The following is a 16,154-nucleotide window of genomic DNA, read 5'->3' as shown; positions in this document are numbered from 1 at the left end:
CTGTCTGGAGACCATATGAGACGGGCCCTGCTGCTCTCTGCTATCAGGCACTAAACCTCAGTCCTTCTACAAACCAACACACAAAGCTGTGCTGCAGCCGCAGGTGAACACGTATGTTTGTGCGCAGGTCTGCGTGTGACCAAAATACTTGTCAGGTAGTGGTGAGGCCAGGCTGTTCCACCAGGGAAGTCTGGCTTCACAGCAATGAGGCAGCTCCAGATTTAAACCAGGTAGGCAGGTCAGCAAGGTCTACAGCCAGGATCAAATCTGGCAAATAGCTCAAGCCAGAGCCAGGGAAAAGAAATTAAGCTGAAAAACAGCTCTCAAGTGATGTTTGGGAGAGTCCTGCTTATCACAACTCTTTCTTGTGCAGCACTGTTACTCAAGGCCATGCAGCATCTCCATGTGAATCCTGGCTTTGAAAACAGACAGCTGAACCTCTGACAGGCGTGGGGTGAGCACAGGACATTCCTTGTATGTCTCCTGAGAGATGGCCCCTGGACTCGGGAGTCCCATGGCCTGAGGCTTTCCCTAGGAGGGATGTTCAGCTTTGTCAATATGGGAAGTAACCATATCTCTGTGCTGTACTTCTTGATGATATGTATGAGTCTGCTTTTTGAGTAAGGCAGAAAATGAAAACCTCTTCTGAGCCTTCTGCTCCATAACTCCATCACTGGTAGAGTTTTGCTGCCAAGCGATCTCCCTGAAGACAAAGTTGCAAACACTTTTTTTAATTATGGTGAGTTCTGGAAAAATAGAGAGTCAGCATAGAGCCAGCAAGTGAGAGCTGGATTAAGTTATCCAATGAAACATGATGGAAGCAAATGTCAACAAACAGAAGCCTAGCATCTCTGCCAAGTGCTGCATACCCAGCTGGCAAGTTGGTGATGGCTGAGGGTGGCCTCCTTGGAAAGAGAAGTCCAGAACAACCAGAGTAACTTCTTATGAACATGCATGTTCATGAATATACACACATATTTACCCACAGGTGGATCACAAGCATGGAGGCATTTTGTAGAAAGGGTGAGGTCAGCCCTTTGGCAGAGAGCAGCCAGTCTAGCCTCAGGTTGCCTCCAGATGGGTGGAGAGGAGAAGACATCCTGCTCGCTCCCTGCAGGACTACCCATCTGATCCATAGGACCCCTTTGAGATGTCACCTTGAGGCGGAGCTGGACAGCCATCCTGGGAGATCTATTTCCCTCTAAAATCTACAAAAGTCTCCTTGGGGGTTGCCCATGGGATCAGCCCAAGTGTCCCTTGCCAATGAAGGCAAGGGACGTCCCTCCCTGCTGCATGGTGGGATGGAGCATGGAGCAGCACAGCTCCCAGCAGGGCCTCCAACAAAGAGGGTTACAGAGTGCTGGAGCAAGATGAGGAGGAACCTGGGGCCACCAGGATGGGTAGTGCCCATCCAAGGGACACACTGCCCAGCACAGACCTCCATAAGCATCTGCTGCTGCTGGTGCACATGGCTGCCAGGGACAAGGACCAGGACAGGGGTGACATTTGGCCATTCATAGCAAGCAATAGCCCGTATATTGAGGCTAGAATTTTTGTCAAGGTAAAGGTCAAGGCTTGAAAAGCACCAACAAGAAATTTCAGCTTTTGAATTTTAGAGAAACCTCAACAGTTGGTGGCCAACTACCCACTAACTCCTGCCCTGTTGAGAAACAACGATATTTCCTGTCCTTCACTTCCATGGTATGCACTTCATTCCCAGACATAACCGTAAAAGGTTACATTGCCAAGCCGTGCCACTCGAGGGTGTATTAAGCATTTGGAGAAGTTCAAGCAGAACTGCAGGAGGTAAGAGAGGGGCTGAGACAAGAAGAAATATTTTAGTACCAAATATTATGTGACCTGCGAAGTACGTAGGTCGTATCTTCCACAATAGATACCTCATGCAACACATTTGGGGGGATTCAGTTCCTCTGACTTCATTTGGATGACTGCAGACGCGGTGGTGGCTAAACTCCTGTCGCAGTCAATAGAGTCGGGAGAACCAACAGACCAGTGAGGACAGCTTCAGTTGCTTGAATGTTGACAGTAGTGCCATTTCTAGTGCTGTGTGATATTCTGCCTGGTGTCCACGTGCTGTTGTGGAAAAGTCAAGAACTCTTGCAAGTCCTGTCTCTTACAGGATTGTAAAAATTAAAATCTGTAATTTTAAATGTCATAAATCAGATCTTCTAAGGACCTTCTCTGTATAGTTCATTAACACCACTGAACACTGTTTAGTGTAGGAAATCCTACAAGGAACAGCAGGCTAGATGTTACATTTTCATAATGTATTTGGGCTAAAAGTGATTATAATCATATAATTATCCTGCTTATCTGCTGGTTAAGGAATAGTCAACAACTGTGTTTTTTGTAAGCTAATTCCTTTGTACGCAGCAAAATTTCTGTCTTCTGTCACGATGACAAGTAAACCCACCCTGATGTTTTCTACACACAGATTTTCTTTGTCTCTGTTCTGGTGTGTTTTTTTTCCCCTCTTAATACAGAGTGCTGGACTTACTTTCAACCATAAGGCTCCTATGCATTCTCTTTGCTTTTCTCTTAGCAGTGTCAGATAAAAAGCAAGTTTACAGCCTACACCAAAGAGAAAAAAAATTAAATAAACACTCAGAAGCATTTTTCTAAAATCTGCTCAGTCAGTTTTGAACTGCTTTTTGAGGGTGGGCATAATCTAGCTGCTGTAAATGCACTGAGAAGAGGCCTGAAGCATGAGATTTTGCCTCAATGCTTGGCCACGTTGCATGTTGGATGCCTCTACCAGATACGTTCCCTCTGGTGGACAACAGTACCCTCTCAGTCCCCTTTGACTTGTGAGCAAGCCCTGCCAACTGTCTCACTGCACAACAGGGCCAGACTGTCAGCTAGCACCATGCAGAGGGTCTACAACTTGTCCAGGCATGCATTCCTCCAAACACCCATTTTCCAAAGACTTTGAGTTATGTTAACTATTGCCATGACTTGAGTATAGGAAATCATGCCACAGAAGATTAGAAGTTGGATGGGACACCTAAGGATAAGTTTGTTCCCTGCTAAGAAGTGCAGAGAAATAGTCATAGGACATATAAATGCTGCAATTTTGGCATGCAAACAAAATCCCCCCCCCGAAGAACATTTCAGAAATGTGTGTATCCCAAGAGAGAAATGAAGGGAGTGTGCCATATGGTGAAGGGAGTGGGAGAGGAGCTAACGAAGAGAGACCAGTATAAGATGTTCTCCATCTATTATCTTTTATGCATCCTCTCAGAGGGACAGGTGGGAAAAAAAAGCAAAACTTATATCCATTGCTGTGAAATTACAGGGCAAATAACTTCTGGAGAGAAAAGACTAGCATAAACTACTGCATTATTTTAAAAAAAGAAAATAGGCCTACATCTTTCCTGGGACGCTCACGGGCATCTTCCAGAAGCCAGAACATTGAGTCTCACATAACAACATATGACACATAATTTTAATGGATGGTGGGTGTCTGGGTGTTAAGCTATTTCTATTTCTCTTTCCCCAAGAAAAGATTTCTACATAGTAAGAAAAAAAGGATTTGGGCATTTGAACACATTCCTGCAAAGGGAAGCTGAGTTCTTCCAGCCAGCCTATCTCTTGGTACTGGAGGGTAAGGTCTTCAGTCCATGTCTGTCCAGCCCTGGACTGCTCTAAGTCTCAGAAAAACTCAAATTAAGGAGCGGTTGGCACTGTAAATTGTTGCCCTCTGGGATTTGCGTGTCAAAACCCAGGTAGGTTCATGGCCCTCAGTCCATGCAACAGACACCCATGTTTCAGTGATGTGAATGCTAAACAACAACAATTTATTCAAAAGGGGGGAAAGCAATGCAGAATACATTTGGATTTACTCTACATCATAAAGCTTTTTGGATTAAAAATGAAAGGTGCATGAGACTTTGTAGCAGGATCTGGTGGTTTTAGCAATAAGGGGATTCAAAGCAAATTCCTAGGTTTAGAAGAAATTTTCATCACTCTTGAATGCACAATCCATGAAGTTTTTATACATCCCATGGCCTGCACAAAGAAAAAAGAAAAAAGATTCAGATTCTCTTTCCACTTGTATTCCCCCCCTACTTACTCTTAGTCCATGCATATTTTCCTCCTGGTTATAAATACTTTCCAAAATACCTAATGTCATGTGTATTCATGCTGGGACAGCCCTGTGCACTCACACTTGTGAGTAAGAAGAGTGTTTTCCTATTGCTTCAGGAAAAGCAGGGAATTAAATGGATATCCCTTGATATTGGGGTGAATGCATTCATTCCTGAGTGAAAATAGAAGGCTACCTTTCATATGATAATTTCTTTTTATAACAGCGTTGCACTTTTTGCACGCAGTTGCTGGCACTCAGAGATCTGTGTTCACCCTGCAGCGTAACTGAATTCCCCTCTGTTCCTTATACAGCATGGCAGCCCAGTTCTGTAAATACCAAACCCTGATATTTTACTCTGGCGTAGGAGCTGTAAAGGGGTCAAACAGGGGTGGGACAGCACAAGGCTGGCATCTCCAACTGTACTTTATCCTTCTTGCTGGGGCAGATCATGGTGCACATCTCAGGAGAAAGAGCACCGTGGAGCTCAGCCTACTTCAAAACTTGTCTGTCCCCATGGCGTAATAGATTTTTTTCCTTATATCCAATCTGATCGTTCAATAGCACCTTAGGTTTAAGGACACAGGCAAAATAGATTTGTCTGCTTATACTGCAGATAAGCCTTGGTGAATGTCAAACTCACCATTTGCAGCAGGAGCGGAACCCAAAGCAACTTCCAACTTTAATTAGATGGATGGGACATCTTCCAAAGTGACAGGTTCCTCCTTTACAAAAGAACATGTCCCGCCGGGGTGAAGACAAACCTGCAACAATAACAAAATATTTCCTTCCTTCTCGTTCTGCAGGGCAGGGCAATGCAAGTCGTAATGCCAGCAGGGTTTCCCATTCATTGAGCTTCCTTCACCGCCAACTTGCCTTAAGGACTGTTGCCCAGATTTGGCCATGTTGAAAGGCCACGTAAGAGGTGAGATCACAAAGCAGGTCTACACCTTGCAGAGGTGGGATCCTTAGCTCACAGTGCATCTAAATGGATGGCCTTAAATCCAGGTGGAGAATGATACAGACCTTGTGACTCATTATCTATTATCTTATGGAAAAGGGTCACAGGTCCAGAGGCTTTAATACTGGCTCCTATCCGAAAACAGTTCACCAGGTTTTATCTTCATCTGCATATGCACTGCTGAGTGTGCTGTTATCCAAAGATCATGGCCACCACAGACACCGTCTCAGGTGTCTAGCACCAGAGCGTTTAGCACAATCTTTTTAGGAAGACACCAGAAGTGAGAAATCACTTTTCTTCAGTAGTCATCATTTCTCCACCTTTGAAAGAGTTTTCATAGGGGAGCACAGGCACTTGGCTATTTGACTAACTGCCACTCGGTTTCTAGCAATTTTAACCAGTAATGGTTAAGATGTGCTGGGAAGTTTACTTCAGGTGCACAAAAATCCCCTTCTAGCATCTCTTTTCCATCCTACCTGGAGAAACCTGGAGTGCCAAGAAGACGAGAGAAAAGAGCAGGTAAAGGATCTTCATGACTATGGATTTGCTGTGTCACTGTAGGGAAAAGGACCAAGAAAGATACATGACAGACAGTCCCTGGGATCTACAGTCTTCTGAACTGTACAAATACTGGGTTAATCAAAATGGCATTTATATTGCCTTTTTCTTCAAACTTTCAAAAATAACCAGTAAGACCTATATGACATCATGCCTGCTGTGTGAGCGTTTCTGGGAAAAAGTAAATATATATGGGGCAACATGCTTTCAGGGTATGCGATCATTAAGTTATTTCAATAGCTTGATTGCTCAGATTTCTTTCACATTTTGCAAATAGTCCTTAGCCAAAATGCAGTCATGACTTTATTTTTAGTTAAATGTTTTATCTAATAAATAAACAATACTAAGCAAAATGAGGTGATTGTACAGTCAAACTTAGAAACTTCAGAAAAAAAATGTTCATTTTGCAATGTTAAGATTTATCAAGAAATAACAGCTAAAATCAACTTGCTCAAAATCTTCAGTCTTAGCCTACAGGCAGCAGTTCTAGAATGGAAGTGTACAACCAAATCAGTTCCCATTTGACAAAAGGGATTTGAAAAACAAACATGTAAGGCCTTTATTGAAAGAGTTAATAATTGAACTAATATCAGCAAAATAGGATAAGATAGCCTAGAAGGGGGCTTATGGGTAAAGAAGAGGTAGTTAATGTCATATATCTTGGCATTAGAAAATCTTCTGATCTGTCACAAATTATGTTCTCTTAAGCAAGGAAGGGAAATGAGATTGTGCCAAAATGTCCTATTTCTGCAAACAGAATGGTAGACAGTGGCCCAAACCACCTTTGAAATTAGTATTAGAAGTTTACACAAATTTCTATATGTTTGAAAATATCAGGAAAAACAAGTAAGCAAAGTTAACAATTCTGAAAATGAAATAAAGTTCTTAAAATAGAGACATAGATAAAAAACATATACTGGTTTCCACTGTAGAGACCACCAAGTTCTCTGGACCACAGACCTCTCTAAAGTAATCTGACCCAGACAGATTTTTTTCCTAGGAGTTAGTAAGCAGTATTTTTATCAAAATATTCTAGCTATTAGCACACATTTGACTACTTATTCAACCTGTGCAATTTCTGGAAAACTTAGACTAACCTTTTTTAGTAACCTGCAAATTTAGGTTAATAATGCAGAGGTTTGGGTTTTTGGTTTTTGGGTGGGGTTTTTGAGGAAAAGACAACAGCAGACATTGAAAGAAAGACTGAAAAGAACTGAGAAGTTACCAGGTATCAGGTGAGCCCAGCAGCCAAACAAGACCTGCTCTTGGTCCCTTCCCTCCAGAGGGCTTTGGCTGTGGGGCTGATAACTTCTTTTATAACGTGTTTCCTAAGGGGAGTGACAACTGCTTTCTCTTCTCAGCCAATCAAACTTTCTCTTCTGAGCCAATAAAAAAATTACCCCCTTTTTTTTGGTGACTTCTAATCCAACCAGAATCAGGATGCTTTTCATTTCCCGGTGAAAAAGCAGGGTTTCTCTCTGAACCTATTGAAACTTTTCTTTTGGAAAATCCTAGGTTATTCATGCAATATCTCTTGTGACACTCCAGTTTGTGTAAGATACGTTAAGCCACCGTGGTATGTGTCAAACATCTTGGGACATACGTTGAACTGTTCCTGCTTAGGAGCAACATAATCCATTGCAATACAAGACATCAGTGTGCTTCTCCGCACTCCCAGTTAGTTCATCTTCTGTTCCATAAATACAGAATATAAGAACACGGAATGGACATATGAAACTAAACCAAATGTCCATTGGCTTAGTGGTCAGTAGCCACTAAGTATGCCTAAGTAAACAGCATAAAATGCACTGAAAAAGGGAGAGTGCATCGTAGTTATGTCTCTGTACACCCTTCCAGCTGATGGAAAATACATTAGTTTAGGGAAATCCAGTGCCAGAGTCTGTCTCTGGACCCTCAGGCTACAGAGCTCCTGATTGAGCATTTTTCCATGACTCTGGCTGATCTTCTTGTACTTCTGGCCTCCAAAGGACCTTCAGCTGATAATTCCACAAACATATTATGCCTTAGGTGAGCATTCATTTTTTGCTTCTCTGCTCTCAGTCTGCCAGCTGATCATCTCTGCTTTTTCTGTCATGACAAGTAGTAAATAAATATTCCATTTTCACCTCTCTACATCACTACTGATGCTGTGATCTTTTCTTACACTGTCCCTTGTCTGTCTATTTTCCCACAATGAAAAGAGGGATTCTATCAACCACATCTATCAGATAGGTCTTCAGAGGGATCCAGCTATTTCAGTGGATCATTCCTGTTGTACATTTATCTTATTTATTATCTATGACACCCTTTTGGGAATGAGCTGGCTAGAATTGCATGTAATGTCCAAAAAACATCTTGGATAGTGCCTGATCGTATTTATTCTTTTCTTTTCAGCTCCTTTTTTACCCTCAATTCCTAACATTTGCCTTGCCTTTTTGTCCACAGGTGAATACTGACATTTCTAGAGCAGTACCCACAGTGAAGTTTACATTTTTATTAGTGCAGTTTTGAAGTAACCCCCTGATGGTCCTCTGTGACTTCATGCTGGTTCGGTTTGCAGAGGGGTTTTCATGTGTGCAAGCTAGATTCCTTAGGAGGACAGTGAATCAGAAGTACCAGAGGTACTCTGAAGGTACTCCAATGCCTAGTGGGGCATGAACCAATGTGTGGGCTACACCACATCAAGGTCCTGTAGAGTGTACATAACGTTTTTTTCTTTTGGAAACCCAGAGAGTTTGGACTGGGGGATGAGCAATTTGAGGAGAGGCTGAAGGACCCGTCTTTGTTCAGCTTGGAGAAAACATGGCTAAGGGTCATCTATCATCTAATTGCTGTTCCCAACTACCTAATGGTAGCTATAGAGAAGATGGAGCCACACTCTTCTCAGAGGTGCACAGTGGAAGGGTGAGAGGTAACAGACACAAATTACCATGACAGAAATTCCAATTAGACATAAGGAAAATACCCCTCTCACAATGAGGGTCATCAAACACTGGAATGGGGGCCCAGGAAATTTATAGAATCTTGATCCCCATATAGATATTCAAGCTCAACTGGAAAAAGCTCTAAGCACCCTGGTCTATCTTTGAAACTGGCTCTGTCTGGAGAGATGGAAGGACCAGACGGTCTCCAAACACTCACTACAACTTACTTTGTTTTGTGGTTTATTCAATAGAAAATTCCAAGTCAAACTGAATTCATAAATCAATATAATGAAGATCTGAGGACCCTCAGCAAAATCTCTAAGGTCTAGTGATCCTTTCCTATCTACTGATCTTCCATTGCACCAAGTCATTTGCTGACATACCTAATGACTATCCAAAGACACCGTTACTAAATACTTTTTCAGATCATATTTTACTTTGCACCTCACTTCAGTCAAGAAACATTGTTCATGCAATATTTTAGTATGACACCTGAAGTACATCATAATCAGTTATGATACATTTGCTATTTTGAACAATTAGTGTTCCTAATTGACCAAGATCTCTGCAAATAACACCATGTATTACAGATCATTTAGTATCAAAACTAAACTGAAATATTTTAATGGCTTATTGATTCCTCAGTTTAATTACTAGTGATGTGATTTTTTTCAATACTTCGACATCAATTTCTTAAGTATACAGAAATGTACACATGTGCATACATGCACAGATACACATAGACATATATGCATGTGAAAACATGCCTACAAATGATTTCCCTTAAATGCATACCTTGATAATTGAGATAGCTTTTTATTTTCTACATATTTTTATAAGTAAACTGCAAAATGATAGTTGACTTTCTGGTGTGGCTATGAACTTCAGGCCATAAAGCAGAAAATGCATGGAATAAAATTGCAAAAGTTACAGTTACTTCACAACTTGCCAAGAGTTTGTGGTTAGCTTGCCTACTGACTGTTACTGTTACTCAACCTGATTCCTCAAGGAAACAAAGATGCATCGTTAATTTTTAACATGTCCAAGGTCCCATGTGCAAGTACTGTCAAGGACTTGGCTTTAACACTGAGTGTTCTTGACACTGTTAATTATAAATTCTACATGGTCACTCCCATCATTATCATCAAAATACTTCTGCCTTGACATGGGGCAGGGAGAAGCAGAGGAGGGATGAAGCACCTTTGGTTGTCCAAAGCTGACAGTGGTGAGGCAGGCCTTATCAAGATTTTGGTTTGTGGCTCTCAAGGTGGATAACCTTTCCATCTGCAACTGCAGCTCCTGTTCTTATGAGCAGGAGACAGTCAGCCAGTTCCGTCCATCAGGGGGGACTTGTCAGTGTTTTGCCCTTCACAATCTCAGCAATTTTCTCCAGTGCCTTTTGCTGGTAGACCTGACTTACACCAGGATCACAGTAGCACCAGCTACACCTTCCTTCACCCAGGGTACGTGGGTAGGAAAGCGCATGGGATTCAGCCCAGCTAAGCTGGGCAGCACCTCACAATCATTTGGCTCTTGACATTAGGTAAGTAATCCTCTCTACCCAAAACACCATCCACTTTCTCACTATTTTCAGTGAAGATGGAAAGGGATTCTTCACGGAGAGTTTCCTTCTGCTTAAATAACGTGTTTCTTTTGTTTTCCTATTTCATCAAAGTTCAGAAGATGATCCAGTTTTGTTTCTCTCCATCTGCACAGCAAGTCTCCACTCCAACTTCTTCAAGTTGGAGTTCACCAATGATGCCACACTCCCCCACCCATTTGAGGTTCAGATCACCCAGTCCTCTTTGTAGGAGGAGAAATATTATGATGGGGTCAGCATTTTATGTAATAATGTATTGCTTAGAGCCCTGGCACAAGAACTGATAGATGGACCCTGAAGCACTGCTCTGCCTGATGCAGGTGGGATACACTATTAAGGGAAGTGTCTTCACAGTGAGGCTGCAGAGTGTCTTGAGGAGAAATGGCTTTCACTCTTTTCAAATCAAGATGTTTGGGTAATTGTGCCAAGACCACTTCCCAGAGGGGAAGGAGGATCTTACCTCCATCTTAGGAGTCTGTATCTAGCACAGCAGGTGAGACAATTAGGAGGAAAAGGGACAATCTCAAACTCTGCTCCTAACAGTTTTCTGGTGAAAAAAAGCAGCAAATGTTAGGGAGGTCTTTCAGTAGTGTCACCCCTATTTGAAATGCCGCTACACAAAATACCTGTGTGCTGTTCCATCCCTCGCCTCCAGAGGACGGTTTGTTCATGGCAATGAAGGTTCCAGGCATCTGGAAGTCATTGTATGCAGGCACAGCTAGACCATCGGGACCAACAAAAGGCTGAGCCCTAGCAGCTTGCCCAAAAAGCAGGTGGTTTAGTGTGCTCCAAAGAGGAGCTAGGTTGAACAACAGTGATGGCTGGTGGCCTAGCTAACCACAGACTGCTCCTTAGTCGTACGGCAACATTGTCCCTTAGCCTCCTTCACGTGCGCTGAACCGAATTCTAGCCATACGGCATAACCGATGCACATGAGATCAAGGTATTTTGATGCCACTGTGGAGTGTATAGTATCGCAATTCAGACTCCTCTAGATTAGCTGCAAAAGCTGTTAGCAGCAGTTGCGGTGCCAAAGTAAATCCACCAAAAGGAGGACAAACAGTATTTAGCTATTGTTCTATAGTCCTAAGTGAATTTGCAAGAGATGTACTACATTATAGTTAACAGATAAAGTTTTGACCCAAATATAGATCATCTGAATCAATAATGAAGGGATACACAGTCATAAACTTCAAACAGTACACAAAAAATATTTAATCCAGCTCAAGACTTCAATGATTATGTAGTTATCTTGAGTAACCAGGGAGAAATGATGAGATTAACATCTGTATGAACAAATCTGCCTTCCAACTTATTTTTGATTTGACAGCTAATTGAAGTTATCAGGCTACCAGTGCAGAGTCCAGCCTCTTGGTGTAAGGAGCACACTGTGACTGGCAGGCATGCAGTGTGTGTTCAAAGCTCCTTGGCACAGGCCATGTAGCCTAAAGTTTCTAAAAACCAAAGAATCTCTGTGAATTGAATCATATTTTCTAGAGACAAATGGCAGGAGTGATCTTACCAAACTTTAGATGTCCTAAAGGCAAACACCAAAGTCCGAGCTATTTTCACTGCTCTTCCTTTATAGTTAATGGACAGAAATTGTTCTAAAGATTTTTAACAGAAGTACAAACATTTACAATAAGAGTGCTAGAATAAAGGCAAAAGTAACAGGAAGGATACAAGAAACCCAGAAATGTTGCATCAGGAGATACTGTGCTACAGCGTCTCCTGCAAGCTGAAGAGCCGTAGGCACTCATTCTGCGGAACAGTATAAATGGGAGCTGTGTCTCTAACAAAGACAGCATTTCCCCATCAGAGGGTTTTTTACACACATGGGCACCTCTCCAAAGCCACTCAGCAAGCCATTAGGAGTCAAACCCACCTCAGTTTGGTAATGTATTTGACTGGGCACTGTTCTGTGCACATTCAGCAACTGCTTCTGAGAAGATAACAGCCATATCGCTATGTTGCACATCCATAACTTTTGAAAATGTGTTTGCTAGTCTCTTTCTCTTTCCTTCTTTGTACATTTTTTGGGGTTGTGTCACTATCAAGGGTCTGATGTTATCTAAAATGTTCCTGGTTTTCCTTTGCATGACATCCCCTCAGAAGTGAAATTTCTCAGATGCCTGCAAGCCCTCTCAGGGAAGCACCTGGAGATATCCTGGCATTTTCTACACTGCTAGGCCATGTTGGCAGGGAAAAAGAGACAGAAAGCATGGATTCTGTCTCTGACATCTCAGTCAAAAATACTGTAATACCTTCAAAAAGCAGCCTGGAAACTACCAGAATGCGTACCTGCTGGACAGAAGCACCCATGAAATCATCACAGAGAGAAGCTAGGTTTCATCCCTGACAAAGATGCCGTGGTCACTGCAGGAGTGTTCCAGGAATATGGCCATTGGGAAGTGGGGGATGAAATGAGCTCCCTTTTCCCTGGGGGTGCAGTGGGGTGCAAGTGGAGAAATGTCTAGCTGTGAAAGCCACCAGCCCACCTGTGCGTTACTGCCTGTGGTGTGAGCAGTTGTACGAAATATCCCTCCTTCCCTACAAAAAACACTCAAGGTTCAACTATATGAATGCCATTGTAACTGATTTTATTAAGGGGGGGGGGGGGGGGGGAAGAAATAATTTCCACAGTGTTGCCTAGTTGATATTTATGGGTTTTTTGCAGACACTGGTATTTGCTTCACTGCAAAGGAAGATTTTGAGAGCTTTTTGTTGCAGCAGGGACTGTTGCCACCAGGAGCGATGGGATCAAGGTGATTCAGAGGCCAAGGCCATTCGGTAGAAGCAGAAAGGATTTCCAAGAAGAATCCAGGGAGTCTTCAGCTACTCCACCCCCTGCATGGTGAAGAAGAGAGAGTCTCAGGTTACCCACCAGTAGGTTTTCTGCAGTGATGTTCCCTTTATTTTATGGCACCAAAGCAGAGGCCACCATGGGATGCGAATGGTCCCTGAGGACCGAGAGGGACCAGCAGGTTTGGCACTGGAGAAGTGAGACAGGATGGTGTCAGGAGCTGTGCCCCTTAGATGTTGCTCTGGAGGAAAGATAAGGAAGATATCGGTCATTGCCACAGTGATCCCTGCACTTCTACGTACTTTCCGCAGCAAGAATATCCATTACGACATGTTCCAATCCAGTAATAGGGTCGACGACATATCCCTGGGAAGCAGCGTCCATTTTGCATTACACAAGGATCGAATGGGCTATGAGTGAAGGGCTGACCTGCACAGTGGGAAGAGAACAGTCATTTACCATGAAAGTGAGCAAAAGTGGCTGCACTCTCTTTATCTCCTCTAACTCCTCTCTCTACTCCCCTCAGTCCTTACCTGCAGCCCCTTGGAGCACCATGAAGAGGACAACCAGGAGCTGGTAAAGGATCCTCATGGCCACAGCTGGGATGTCAATTCCTTACCTGTAATGACCAGAGACCACAAGACCAAAAGACATTGAATGGAGGGTCCCCTCCTGACTGGGAGATGAGGAACCGCTTAAAACATGCCCTGACCAACCAAACCCAAAATCTTAGAAAATACAATGGACTTGAACAGAGAGCAGAGCGAAAACTGCATCCTTGGAGATACTAAAAATTTCAACAAATATACCTCTAAGCAACATGACTTAACTACCCCTGCTTTGAGCATGGGTTCAGACTAGAAGCTCCTGGACTCCCTTCCAATCCAACTTATTCTCGGATTCTATGGTGTTTTGGTGGTTGGTTTGGTTTTTTTTAATATTGGTCCTACTGCATTGAAAAATGATTTTCCAGACCTGTACAACACCACGCAGCTTACTGTGGTAGCAGCAGAGACCCATGAATTATTCACCTTCAACCTACTGCGGTTCACAAAGTGTTCAGAGACCAAGCCAACCATCATCCTTAAGAAGTCTAAAAAAGACATCTGTATCTCTTGAACATCAATTAAGGTGACAGCTCACTCAAAATGTTACTGGAATTCAGGCAAGACATGTAGCTCAAAATTCAACTCTGAACTGCTGTGCTGGCTAGATGCCTGTTCTGTAGGAAGCTAGACATTTCTTAACTGACAAGCCCTCTGTCTCTGATGCCTCGAGTGAAGGTTTCTGAGTCTCTGTTCACTCCTCCTGGAGGTCAGCAAACACAATTCCCTCCTGCAAGCAACCAACCCGTAGTAGTTCTGCAGAACACGCGCAGAGCGGGTGCACTCCCTGGAGTGATATGAAAGAAGGGGTTAATGAAAGCAGAATACTCGTTAGACTTGAGATTAATGAAAGGAAAAGACATGTATAAAGGTGAAGAGGTGAGGGTGCCTATCCAGAACCAGGCAGAGAGTTACCAGCGGAGGAGGTGGAGGATCACCACTGCAGTCCGTCTCTCTTCTCCCGTGGGTGCCCCAGACCCAAACACGCCTCTTTATATCAAGGTTTGGGAATGCTGGCAGTGCAGTCAAGGACCAATGAAAAAAGCCTTTTCCAGCCAAATTTGTTCTGTACTTCAGTGTCTTCCAATGAGAAAGGAGGGTCTGCTTTGAGACTGCTTTCACTGCAAAGTCCCCGATCTTTGTGCAACCCATCTTAGACCAACTAAGTTTGTGCAAGATACGTTAGGCCACAGGGTTACATCAAATACCTGTGACCATGCAATGACTGCTCCCTGTGGTCCTCCAGGCTCCTTATTCTGCCTTTGGTACGCAGCTTCGTTGTCTAATTTTCAGCTGTAGCATGGCCATTGTTTCCTTTCATAACTTTTTGTCCTTTACATCTAACCTTCTGGTTGTCTTTTCTCCACCTCAGTAAAAGAATAAGCATTGCTTACTTTTCAGACTATTAATTGCAAAGTTAACAGTTTAGGGCATAATGAAATTATGAGGTATGAAATTATAACATGAATACAATCTTTCATATAAGATTTTATAATAGATCACATTTTTATTTCTGCTACTTCCTCTCTGAATTACTCTTGGTTTTTTTTCCTGTTGTTTCAGTGTCCTTCCTGACACCAACTTTTACTCAATCTTTCTCAGGCTGCCAAGCCTCTGGCAGGATAACCAGCACACCTGCCAGCCTCATATGTATTTCTCAAATTATCTGTAAAAGATAAGCAGTCTACTAAGAAGAAATTTCATTTCTAATCCTTCCATTTTTGAACAGCAGTCAGAAGTCACACATTCTCTCTATATACATGTGCATGTATATTTGCATATACATATTATACATGGATCAGTATACATACAGGTATTCAAACACTAAATATTGACTTCAAAGGTCGTCAAGATTTTACAGTTTCTGAGCCATGAGCACGTTTGCTGTTACTCAGCCTAAGTCCTTTCTGGCACACAGAAGCAGCAATTCCTATTTCTGAAGCACTTCTGCTCTAAGTCTAAACAGTATGGATAACTCCATCCTCTGTCAGGACATCTTTATTGACAGTTTATTCCATATAATCCAGGAAATGGCACTGGCCAGGGTAGGGAGGATGGGTAGCACATGTGAGAAGCCTGCTTAGGAAGCGCTGCTGATGGTCTGTCTCTTCTTCCATGGCAGTGACCGATGTGGCCATGTGTTTTTAAACCCCTGAGAGTCCACCAAGTCAGCCATGGCATGGAGGAGGAAATTTCTGCTTTTTTTTTTTTGCTTTTTTTTTTTTTCTTTTTCCCCACAGAGAACACATTAGAAAAAATTATCTGGATCTCCAACACTGATTTTATTGGAGCACAGAGCCAAATCTGAGATTTTTGGCATGGAGAAAATGCAGACCCCCCTGTCACCTGCATCTGCCGGTGAGCAAACCTTTCATCCAGGTTTACCTTTGGTCTGGCAATTTTATGTGGTTTTCTTCCCTTTCTGTGATGGCAAGAAATGTTCGTTCTTTCCACTTTTCCTTATGCCCATCCTGACAGGATGCCTGGTCCCTGTTCCTTTGGGACCTTCCTACTCTTCTGTGCTACACCATCTCCTTTGGATGTGTCTCTGCTTATTTCACTCTCTGCTCCAGAAGTTTTACCCCCCCAAAATATCAA

General features: G+C 42.8%; 1 protein-coding gene across 1 annotated transcript; it reads right to left on the bottom strand.

The window, feature by feature from the left end:
* Positions 1-3,797: 3,797 nt before the first annotated feature.
* LOC115351305 (antimicrobial peptide THP2) lies at positions 3,798-6,938 on the bottom strand. The gene is made up of 4 exons (XM_030037926.2): positions 6,850-6,938; positions 5,543-5,621; positions 4,749-4,869; positions 3,798-4,029 (listed from the first exon to the last, which is right to left on the bottom strand). The coding sequence occupies exons 2-4, from the start codon at positions 5,598-5,600 to the stop codon at positions 4,014-4,016; spliced, it is 195 nt and encodes a 64-aa protein (XP_029893786.1). The 5' UTR covers positions 5,601-5,621; positions 6,850-6,938; the 3' UTR covers positions 3,798-4,013.
* Between the last annotated feature and the right edge of the window lie 9,216 nt (positions 6,939-16,154).

This window comes from Aquila chrysaetos, chromosome 15 (genome assembly GCF_900496995.4).
Source record: "Aquila chrysaetos chrysaetos chromosome 15, bAquChr1.4, whole genome shotgun sequence".
Taxonomy (NCBI): Eukaryota; Metazoa; Chordata; class Aves; order Accipitriformes; family Accipitridae; genus Aquila; species Aquila chrysaetos.
This window is presented reverse-complemented; position numbering and strand designations above follow the sequence as displayed.